The sequence below is a fragment of the Pan paniscus genome, chromosome 4, assembly GCF_029289425.2.
Source record: "Pan paniscus chromosome 4, NHGRI_mPanPan1-v2.0_pri, whole genome shotgun sequence".
In the NCBI taxonomy this organism is placed as follows: domain Eukaryota; kingdom Metazoa; phylum Chordata; class Mammalia; order Primates; family Hominidae; genus Pan; species Pan paniscus.
Window position 1 is genome coordinate 49,538,082 of NC_073253.2, and position 12,611 is coordinate 49,550,692.

Consider the following 12,611-nt stretch of genomic DNA (forward strand, 5'->3'; position numbering starts at 1 on the left):
CATCAAGAGAAAACTTGTAACTAATGCAGTCTTCAACTGGTCATGTAGTTGTAGCTGGCATTTTTAACAGCCACCTTCTATCCATTCTATATTCTTTGCCCTCAGCAATCACCTTAGCTGGGATCAAACCCTTATTCTTGAAGGGTCTGGGCCATTATCAGTCCTGCCTGAATTGTTTTTTTGTAATTTTCTATTGATATGAATCACAGGATGTGAATATTAGGAAGCATGTTAGAAGATCTGTATTCCAGGCATACTTTTCCTTACCTCCATTGTGTAGTAGCAACCCAATCCCCTCTTGATGGGAGCAGTTACCTCAGCTATTACAGTAACCCCCTTGTTTGTCTGTTCATTCAGAGGCATAAAAAATCCAGAGTGACCAGGAGGCAGTCTCAACTTTCAGTTTAGTGAAATCATTGTTCCTATAGTAGAAGCATTCCTCCCTCTGGAACTAGGACTTCTAAACCAGCACATTTTAAAGTTATGAGGAAAGGAAGAATACATTTTGGTGGTGGATCCCTAGGAGTAGTAAAGAGGCCGCTCCTGTTTCCATGTCTTGATTCTTGGATGTGTGAATCCTGGTAATGGGAAAAATAGCACTGCATACTAGATGCTAATTTAGGCCACATACCACATTCTGGAGGACATTGCCCCAGCCCTGCAAAGTAACACCACCTGTTACCTTAGCTGGGTCTTCAAAGGCCTTTGTACAATTGTCAAACCAGCTGCTCTGGGATTATGGGGAAAATGAGGAGACCAGTAACTTCCATCAGTTGTGAAATGAGTTCTTGATTAAAATTGATATTGAGTGGGATACATGACAGTGGACAAAGCATTCTGTAGGTCTGTACTTGGTCATTTTAGCAGAAGAATCATAGGCACAGAAGAAAAAATCATATTCAGTATAAAAGTTTATTCCTTTAAGAACAAAATGCTTTCCCTTCCATGAGAAAGCAGTCCAGTGCATAGTAAACCTGCCACCAGCCTGTTACCCCAGGAAATGATACCATATCAGGGACTTGTTGTTGGTCCCTGCTGCTGACAGTTTAGGTCCTCAACAGTGTCTGTTATGGTGAGTAGAGATTCATGTTGCTGAGCCCATGCATAGCCTCCATCCCTGCCACCATGGCCACTTTGTTCATGAGCCCATTGAACAAAGTGTTTTGGTAATAACTAGAGTAGCTGGGGAAAGAGGCTGACTGGTGTCTACAGAACAGGTCACTCTTTCCATTTTATTGTTAAAATTCTCCTCCACTGATATAACTCTCTAGTGAGAATTCATATTGACACAAATATTTCTGGGTGTCATTCTAGAACAGGTCCATCAAAATTCCTCTTTCCCAAACCTCCTTGCCAACAATTTTTCAAGTATGTTCCTTCTAAATCCCTGACCCTTCAGCCAAACCATCTGTCAGAGTCAATTCATTACAGACTGGTATCTCTGGCTATTTTATTCTCTTGGGAAAAATAACCAAGCAAGGGCACTGCTTGAAGTTCTGCCCACTGGGAGGATTCTCCTTTACTATAGTCTTTCAGGGATGCCCGGAGTAAGGCTGCAGAGTTTCAGTTGTCCACTTTTGAGTGGTACTTGCATACAATGCAGAACCATTTGTTAACCAGACCTGAGGTTTTTTTTTTCTTTTCCCTTCCTCAGTCAACTTGTCTTAGGCAGGAAGACTTAGGTATGGATTGAAAGAGAGAAGGTAACGTAGGGGGAATAGGGACCATGGACATACTGGCAAATCCCTCATGTAACTTCCTTGTGCCTTAAGGGCCTCCTCAAGTCTGATCTCATATATACTGCCTCCCTTTGATAACAGAGTACAGCTGTGCACACTCAACATTATGTCTTGTCAGACAACACCCAGTTCATGATGGGAAGTTCAGGTAGCAGGGTAACTTAGTGGCCCATGATCAAGTGTTTGTCTTTACTAAGGCCCAGTGATAGGCCAAAAGCTGTTTCTCAAAAGGAGAGTAGTTATCCACAGAGGATGGTGTAGCTTTGCACCAAAATCCTAAAGGTCTGTGCTGTGATTTACCTATGAAGCTTGCCAAAGGCTCCAAATATCAACCTCATCTATCACTGATACTTTAAGCCCCATTGGATCTGCTAGATTATGTGACCCAATTGACAGAGCAGTTTGTATGTCAACATGAACGTATTGAAGAGCCTTCTTTTGTCTGGGCCATATTCTACACTGCCAGCTCTTTGCATCATCTGGCAAACGGGTCAGAATAGCCACCCCAATAAGGTGTATTTTACATCTAAAATCTAAAGAGGATCCCCTGGGCATTGTGCCTCTATTTTAGTGGTAGGAGGGTTAGATGCAGCACTTTATCTTTTACCCTGGAAGGGGTATCTTGACATTTTATAGATAGATCACTGGACCCCTAGAAGTTTCACTAAGGTAGAATTTTTGTTTTACTTTGTTACTGTTAAAGAAAAACTAAATCAGGAATTGAACTTTGTAGGTGTATGCAGTGACAAGAATATAGCCTCAAGAACTAGTCAGACCTGGGTTTAGACTCCTAGCTGTACCACTGGTAGCTACAGGACTTTAAGAAAGCTAGTTAACCTCTTTGAGCTCCAATTTTCTTGTCTATAAAATGGACTTGGTAACAAAAGTATTTTAGGGTTGTTATATGAAATGAGATACTGTGTGCAAAACACTGTATAGTACCTGGCATATATTTAGCATTGAACAACTGTAGCTCCTCCTCCTTATATTATGAGGAATCACCATGAAAATATATGGATAATAGGTGTTTCAATTCACAATCTTCTTGTAAATTGAATTTTATTGCAGCAGAATTATGGGAAGGTTTGTGTTATGCAAAAGGTGAGGAAATGAGGAAAGAAAGATGAAGTGAATTTTAGTCATATAACCCAGGATGACGATAAGGTCTCTTGATTTTGCAGTTATAATGTGTACTAAAATTTAGAAGTGAGCAGAAGTGCCAGAGTATATTTTGTTTTCTATTTCCAGATGTGGTATTATAAGTGACTATATATTATCTCACATTTGTTCTATATGAATAGAGTCTAGATAGAGATAGCCAAAGAAAGAATGGGTAATGAGAGAGAATAGGGAAAAAGTAGGAAAATCATTTTTTTTTGTTTAAAGAAAAGAAAAAGTTTGAATTACAGATTTTAAATAAAATACTTACATATTGATACCTAGACTTTAATATGTGCCGGATAATGTCAAAAACTTATTCAACTGATTTATATAAAATTATTTATAGCATAATTCATTATTCTTCCTTTATATTGGATAACCAGTATTGTGTAATTCTCAAATGCAAAAACAATGTGAAATTTGTCTTTTGGGGACAGTTAATGATAAGAAAGCAAGATTCATGGCCACCTTTGCAGATGTGCTTCCTTTAGTTTCTTGCTATCCCAGGTGTGGTCCATGGGGCAGCAGATCAGTATCACTGACTGCTTATTAGCAATGCAGAATCTCAGGTCTACCCTACACCTTCTGAATAAAAATATACATTTTACCAAGATTTAATGTAGGCATATGAAGGTTTAAAAGGCATTGCTGTTGACTTCTGATCTAGGTTGACTTCTGTACTATATTCCTGTCTGCCCGATTTACTTGCAATATTGGAATCAGAATAGCCAGTAGTGTCCATTTAGTTCTGTAGAATTTGCGAATCAGAACTCTACTTCATTTTTTGAACAACAGTTCACTTTTTTCTGAAATGAGAAAATTAAACTACACTGTAGCTACATCATTATGATTTAAAAATTGATGTAATTCACAATTAGGTTCCTATTAAGCGTCTGTTTTAAGGCAAAATGACAAGTGTAAGACTGGAAAGTAGTTTATTATTAATTATATCATAGCTAAATTGGACTATATCATAGTATTATTAATTATAGTCAGGAAACTACATTTTGTTCCCCTTAACAAATGGCGATACCAGTTTCTAAAACATGAATGATTTTCTGCGCTCTTATCCAAGGATGGCAAATATCTGAGATGGCTAATTTTCCCTTAAGACCCTCCTTCCCCTCTATATGAGGGTCAATGCCAGTGGATCCAGAAAACTTTTTCCCCCTGGATCCTGGATGTAACCTCAGAATCCTTCTCAATAAAGCGTTCTAGGCAGCCACCACAAATCAAAGCTGCCACGCAGAATAAAAGTTATGAAATGTAGCATTTCATATTAGTCTCCTGCAAATATTAAAGTTTTTCATTGTTATAAGCAATGAAAATTATCAAAAACAAAGTACAAGTATCATATTCCTGCATTCTTGATCCAGACCATCTTTTATTCCTCATGCTTCTCTAGCAGTGTTACCAAAACTTCCTCAGTGAATATTCAACTTCATCAAGTTATCAGATATTACTGACAGTATAGTGAAAAGAGTAAAGGTCTTAGAATATGACAGAAATGAAGTTAATCACCTCCTAATCCTTCCTGTGTGACTTTGGTTATATTACTTCTCTTCCTCATCTGTAATGTGAGGATATCATCTGATTCAGAGTATTGAAAAGATTAAATTAGATAACACATTAATGTAACCAGCAAAGTAAGATACAGAAGTTATATAAATGTTAGCTGCTGTCTTCTCTCACTTCCCTTTTCCTCTAAATAGTTTTATTGGTAGACAAGATGACTCTTGTAAAGCAAGTAAAACATTTACCAGGTCCTAGAAGAACAGTATTTGTCTCTTGCAAGGCTGTTATCAGTAATAAAAATTCACTGTAGTGGGCAGTTACTTAACTATACTGTTTACTGGATATGCTCTAGATGAGGTTCTTAGACTTAATATGTGAAAGAGTAACGGAAGTTTAGAAGGATTGTGTTTTACAGTACTTAATAGTAACATGCAGAAAGAGAAATAACCATAAAACTTGTGATACTAGTCCAAAAACTATTTTTAGAAGTACTGAAATAAGAAAAATAATGATCAAAGTATATCTATTGTACCATATGAGAGATCCTCAGGGACAGTGGGAATGGTAAAGTATTTGTTTTCCTGACCCTACAATAGAAGCATGAATGTAAGATAAGTACATATTTTAGTAGATGCTTATTACTGTAATATGTTAATACCATGGTCTAAAGATACTTCTTGATGATGGTTCTCCCAGGATCTATGCAAGAAAAAGTAAAAACTGAAATGTGTAAAGTAATTATTATAGGTATTGTCTTCAAGAAAAAGCATAAGAAAAATAAATGCATTCTGGGGAAAAAAGTATCCATTGGTAGAACTTTAATGTTCTTCGAAAATTTACTGACAATCAAACACTTCAAGAAGTAAGAGTTGAGCATGTTAAAGCATTCAAACCTTTAGGAACACTTTCCTAAATGACAGTGTTTTCTGGCTTCAACTACAGAATTCTGTGAAGAATCAAAGACTCCAACTGTAATTGCATTTAATCAGAGAATGCTCTTCTATAAGGAATTCTTTGAGAAATCCATATAAAAATTAGATGTTTAAGAATCTGTATATTCATTTAGCCATACAAAAGACATTTAAATGAAAATTTTATTAACTGGAATTTTGTTATGCCACAGAGCTAACTTAGGAGCAAGATTCCAAGGCAGAAGTGAAACTGATGGCAGCACTGCTTTCATATTTAGCATATAATACTATAGTGGCATTAATAATTCAGCAGATACAGAAATTTTTTTTCCCACTCCTGATTTTGTTGATTCAGAGTGGTAGAAGCTTTGTAAAATACAAATTCTGATTCTTTTTCAACTTTGTCTAATTTAAATTTCCCTGTCTTCTGCTGAGTATAAAATAAATGGGTCTAGGTTTGTGAATTTGCTTTTTTAAAATTAAAAAATAACCTGCTGAAACTATTCAGAAATATACCTCAATTAGGACATTTTTTTTTTTTAAAAAAAAGAATGTGTGAACATGTTTAAAATTAACCTTTACCATAATTAAGCTTGGTAGAAATAGAAATTATTGATAATGATAACTCATAAAATTAAGCTTATTAAATAATATTACTTGGGACAAGTACTATACTTCATTAACTTTAACATTTTTCTTCTTTTCCTTTCTTTGGCTCTTTATTGGACAGTAAGTTTTTACTGTGAGAGATGCTTAGGAAGAGCATTATAATTTTTTGTTTTACTCTAAAGCTCATCCATGTATTTTATTTTGAATGGCTACTGTGTGCTACATACCAGAAGAAACTGGTTTCTTTCCATCTGAGATTTTATCTGGCTTCTTATAAGCTGGTAGATCTAGGAAATGCTATACTTCTTAATATTTAGCAGTTTTTATCTCCACTTGTATAAAATTTAAGAATATTTTAAAGATTAGTAATTTATAATTTTATGAATTTACTTCTTTTAATATTCTATAATTTTCAGATCAAGTTATTAGTCAAGATAAATATACTCAATCCATTTTGAATGCTTTTCCAGATTATGCTTTCTTCATTTAAAGGTTCAAGTTTATTTAAGGGTATCATAAATATTTAGTAGACTGAGATCTATAAACTGATATGTATCACTGACCTAACAAATATATATTGGGAATCAACTTTGTTCCTATGAGAGATCTGTATCTATAATAATACTTATTTAGTTTATACATAATTAAAACTTTTATTTTGATTTAGGAATGAATCAAGATATATTTTCTAGAGTGTATAAACCAGAAGTTGCCTAGGAAATGGCTGCAATTTAAAGTTCTTAAAATAATGCAACTCCTCATATGTGTGTTTTCAATCTTGCTATATATTTTAAGAGAGCTGATATTTTCCCTTATGTTTACTTTGAGCAATTAGTAATTATAAATATCCATTTATAAGTATAAATTTATCTGTGTTTCTAAATTGTACTTAGTGTTCTGATTTCTGGATTTGATGTCTAGTGTATACTATTTTCTGTAATAGATACAATTTAAAACACAATAATAAGAACGGCATTAGAATAGAAATCAGTACCATTCTTCTAGTTTTCTTAGAACATCACATACCAACAGTCAAGTGCTTTTATTGAAATACAGTTAGTAGCAATTAGCTTAAATTTTGGCTTTTCATAGATTGAAACTGTTAAAGCCCAGTTGATCCCAATGTTTTTGGATAGTGGTAGTATTTTTAGTGCCACGAGAGAGTCACCTATTTTCTGTAAAAGTTTGCTTATTGAATTACCAGATATATGACATCATAGTGTAGTAATATTGGATTAGTAATTCATAATAAAAACTTTGTCCCAGGTTTCACAAAGACCACCAGAATAACTGAATAAATAAGCTTAAGTCTCTGCTCCAGTTTTTCATTTTTCGAATTGGGTTACCTGCCCCAATTCCATGTTCTAATGATTCAGTTCTCTTATTTTTAAATTTTAATAATGAAAAAAATTAATGATTACTGTAATTAAAAATGTCAGGTTTTCTTTCTAAAATCGATAAGCCTATTTCTAACAATACTTTATTCAGACATTAAAAAAATTAAAAGCCACTCTTTATTGCACATTTACAATATATTTGACCATCTCCTACTTAAATGAATCACTAAATTACATTTTGGACCATGCATTGCTCTTTTAGACCACTAAAAGTCGGTAAATTTTTCATGTCTTCTGTGATTAATCCTTCAATCTGGAAAGTGTTTATAGCTCTCTAAAGTGTTTATTGGTAGGGATTAGTCTCATGATTTGTATTTAGTATTCTGTTTATAATAATTTAAAATGTTGTACTAATTAGATCTGTACAAAAAGAATAGTCAGTTTTCTTGGTAATAGAAAGGGATATAAGTAGTGACAATTAGAAACCAAAACTGAACATACCCTGCTAGATTAGTTCCCAGAGAATATGGTTTATCTTTAATACATACAATTTGCCTGAGAATAAGTGGTGATTGACTAAATATTTTATCAGTAAAGATAATATCTACCTAGATTATCATTTCTTTTTGTATTTTTACTATTTTTAAGTGGAGAGAAAACTTCAGTTTTTTACAATCAAAATAAGTATTAAAGTGATATTATAAAATCAGAGCCCCAAATCCTAACCCAAGAACAACTATGAAATTAATAGTGCATTGTTGCTAAGTGCTGGGTAGGTTAGCTCTTGAATAAAGTTTAGTTTGTTACATGAAAAACATTAATAAATAAATTCATTATTCTCAGGCTTTCTATAAACACCAACAATTTGTATAATGCAACATTAAAAAAACTTCAAAGCACATTTAGAAATGTTTAAGCAATTGTTATTTACATCATTTATGATTGGTCAATTGTAGTAAGGTATGAAATTCCTAAAACGGAAAGAAAAAATAGCAAAGAAAGCAGAAAACAATGAATCCAATGACCCAGTTCACTGAATAAATATATATGATCACCATATCCATGTCAAACCACCATCCACGGCTATCATCCTCAAAGTGCAGGTAATCCATCCTGTGTGCACCATGTGGGAACTGCCTTCTTGTAACTGGAGCTGCATGTCTGCGGAAACCTAGAAGATGTATGAACATATTAAAGCCCATTAAATTCAAGCTAGTGCTCAGAAAAGAAGCTGTACACAAGTACAGTTAAACAAAGCATATCTTGATTTCACTGAGTGGAGTTATGTTGTATTCCTGACAGTTTTTTCTTTTTTTTTATTATTATTATACTTTAAGTTTTAGGGTACATGTGCACAATGTGCAGGTTAGTTACATATGTATACATGTGCCATGCTAGTGTGCTGCACCTATTAACTCGTCATTTAGCATTAGGTATATCTCCCAATGCTATCCCTCCCCACTCGCCCCACCCCACAACAGTCCCCAGAGTGTGATGTTCCCCTTCCTGTGTCCATGTGTTCTCATTGTTCGATTCCCATCTATGAGTGAGAACATGCAGTGTTTGGTTTTTTGTCCTTGCGATAGTTTACTGAGAATGATGATTTCCAATTTCACCCATGTCCCCACAAAGGACATGAACTCATCATTTTTTATGGCTGCATAGTATTCCATGGTGTATATGTGCCACATTTTCTTAATCCAGTCTATCATTGTTGGACATTTGGGTTGGTTCCAAGTCTTTGCTATTGTCAATAGTGTCGCAATAAACATACGTGTGCACGTGTCTTTATAGCAGCATGATTTATAGTTCTTTGGGTATATACCCAGTAATGGGATGGCTGGGTCAAATGGTATTTCTAGTTCCAGATCCCTGAGGACTCGCCACACTGACTTCCACAATGGTTGAACTAGTTTACAGTCCCACCAACAGTGTAAAAGTGTTCCTATTTCTCCACATCCTCTCCAGCACCTGTTGTTTCCTGACTTTTTAATGACTGCCATTCTAACTGGTGTGAGATGGTATCTCATTGTGGTTTTGATTTGCATTTCTCTGATGGCCAGTGATGATGAGCATTTTTTCATGTGTCTTTTGGCTGCATAAATGTCTTCTTTTGAGAATTGTCTGTTCATATCCTTTGCCCATTTTTGATGGGGTTGTTTGTTTTTTTCTTGTAAATTTGTTTGAGTTCATTGTAGATTCTGGATATTAGCCCTTTGTCAGATGAGTAGCCTCTTCTAGTTCAGTGCATTAAAGGCAGGGTAGCAAAGAGCACAGGATATGAAGTCAGGAGATTTGCCTAGGTCTGCCACTTGTCTGGGGCAAGTCATTTAACTCTTTTGGTCATGAATTTCTCATCTATACTATCTGATTTCTTCAAAAATTTGTGGGGATCAAATGTAATTATTTTCAAGAGAATATTTTCTAAATTTATCATGTTTTATTTTTTACAACTGCTTTTATAACTTCTGATCACCAACTTAACCTTGTATCTTATACTTTGAGAATTTCATTCAGTTTAGTTCTTTGAGCAAAGTTCTAAGAAGAATATCTTATTTTAGCATCGAATAAACTAGACAGACATAATGATACTCCTTTAAAGAAATTTAGCTTTAATTTCCATAGAGTTCAAAGCATGGGGATTTGTTGGTACAGAAAAAGCAAATCTTGAAAGTCAACTATAGTCTACTTATTACTAAATGAATATGACATTTCTGAGAAATATTACATCATGAAATACAATTTTCTTTTGTGTATTTACATGCTAATTAGAGCTTGAGAAAAAACCTGCTCAATAGCAACTTGTTTTTTTTGGTTGACCAATATATAAACTCAGTCATTTAAAAAACAAAATTCAATTCTCTGAAGACTGATAACCTATTAATCTTTTGCTTTTTACTTATCTACTTTCTACTTTAAGTATTTCTGTGTTTATTCGTGTTAGGGAACAGGGACAGCATAATAAACTAAGCAGAAAAATGTAATTCTGGTACTCACTAGCAACTATGGTGATAAAAGTTCTGTGAAGCTCTAGCCTGAAGCAAACTCTGGTTCACTCATTATAACAATTGAGTAATGCTAAATATTCTCTAGGTCAGGCTGCTTATTCTGATGGCAAGGTTGCATTTACCTGGGTATTAGTATGCTCATTTAAAGTCAAATCTCTTTAATCAAGAACTATCCTATTTTTTATGTATTAAGTTTATTTGGAAATTATATTTACTTACATAGGATCAAAACATGAAATTTAAAAAGATAAACATGAAATAAGTGATATTTAAAAAGAATTTGTAGAGCTACATTTCAAATAGGTTTTTAAATAATTTCTAATTGATCTTGGCTGACTTTCTATCATATCTGATTTGATTTAAAAACTTTTTTTACTGCTACACAATATTTGTACATGTTAATGGAGTATATGTAATATTTTATTGTTTATCTTTGTAGTCTGGTGGTTTTCTATAGTGGTATCCTTTGTATTTTTTCTCTTGTATGTTTGTTCTACCATTTGGGTTTTACTTTCATGTGTTTTCATGATATCGTTCTTTTGCTTCCAGGTATAGGACTCCCCTAAGCATTTCTTACAGAGCCAGTCTGGTGGTGATGAATTCCATCAGCATTTCCTTGTCTGGAAAAGGCATTATTTATCCTTCAATTCTGAAGGAAAACTTTGTCAGGTATAATATCCTTGGCTGCCATTTTTTTCTTCAGCACTTTGAATATGTCATTCTATTCTCTGGCCTGTAAGGTTTCTACTGAGAAATCCAATGTTTTCTGATTGGGGTTCCCTTGTAAGTGACTAGATACTTTTCCTGTTCTAAAAATTCTATCTTTGACTCTTGATAGTTTGGCCGTATGTACCATGGAGGAAACCTTTTTGCAGTATGTCTATTTGGGGATTTCTGAGCTTCCTGTATCTTGATATGTAAATAAATTTCTAGCCTTGCAAAGTTATCATCTATTATTTCATTAAATATGTTTCCTATCCCTTTCGTTTTCACTTCATCTCTGGGACACCAAAAATTTGAATATTTGATCACTTTATGGTGTCCCGTATGTCATACAGGCTTTGTTCATCCTTTTAAAATTCTTTTTTTCTTTATTTTTGTCTGACTGGGTTATTTCAAGAGACCTGTCTTCAAGTTCTGACATTTTTTCTTCTGCTTTATCTAAACTGTTATTGAAGTGCTTAAATATATTTTGTATTTCATTTACTGAAAGAGATGGGGAGAGAAGCAACTTGGAAAACATATTACAGGAGATCATCCACGAGAACTCCTCCAACCTAGCTATAGAGGCCAACATTCAAATCCAGCGAATACAAAATATTTAGTAAGAAGGTTATCCCCAAGGCACATAATCATAACATTCTCCAGGGTGGAAATGAAAGAAGAAGTGTTAAAGGCAGCTAGAGAGAAAGACCACCTACAAAGTGTAGTCCATCAGACTAACAGTGGACCTCTCAGCAGAAACCTTACAAGCCAGAAGAGATTGGGGGTCTATATTCAACATTCTTAAAAGAAATTCAACCAAGAATTTCATATATGGCCAAACTAAACTTCATAAGCAAAGGAGAAATAATATACTTTTCAGACAAACAAATACTGAGGGAATTTGTCACCACTATACCAGCCTTATAAGAGCTCCTGAAAGATGCATTAAATATGGAAAGGAAAGACTGTTATCACCCACTGCAAAAACTCAAAGTTCACAGACCAGTGACACTATAAAGCAACCATACAAACAGGTTGGCATAATAAACAACTAACAACATAACAGGATCAAATCCACATATATCAATATTAACCTTGAATGTAAATATGCTAAACACCAGTTAAAAAAAGGCACAGCTTGGCAAGCTGTATAAAGAACCAAGATCCAATGGTATGCTGTCTTCAAGAGACTCATCTTACATGCAATGACACCTATAGGCTCAAAATAAAGGGATGGAGAAAAATCTACCAAACAAATGGAAAGCATAAAAAAGCAGGGGTTGCAATCATAGTTTCACAAAGACTTTAAACCAACAAAGATAAAAAAAGACAAAGAGGGGCATTACATAACGGTAAAGAGTTCAATTCCATAAGAATACTTAACCTAAATATATATGCACCCAACACAAGAGCACCCAGATTCATAAAGCAAGCTCTTAGAGACCTTCAAAGAGACACAGACTCCCTCACACTAATAGTGGGAGCCATCAACACCCCACTGAAAGTAATAGATCACTGAGTAGGGAAATTAACAAAGATATTCGGGACCTGAACTTGACACTTGACCAAATGGATGGAACTCTCAACCCCCAAACAACAGAATATACATTCTTGTCATTGCCACAT

At 34.4% G+C, this 12,611-nt stretch overlaps 1 protein-coding gene across 4 annotated transcripts in view; it reads right to left on the reverse strand.

Annotated features, from left to right (window-relative positions):
• Nucleotides 1-893: 893 nt before the first annotated feature.
• RNF180 (ring finger protein 180) overlaps nt 894-12,611 on the reverse strand; it is a 217,903-nt gene continuing 206,185 nt past the window's right edge. For all 4 annotated transcript variants that reach the window (XM_008952767.5, XM_055112349.2, XM_034960038.3 and 1 more), the window contains one exon: nt 894-8,443. In XM_008952767.5, coding sequence (XP_008951015.2) covers nt 8,244-8,443 — 200 coding nt within the window. In that variant the 3' untranslated portion in view covers nt 894-8,243. The remainder of the gene's footprint in view (nt 8,444-12,611) is intronic.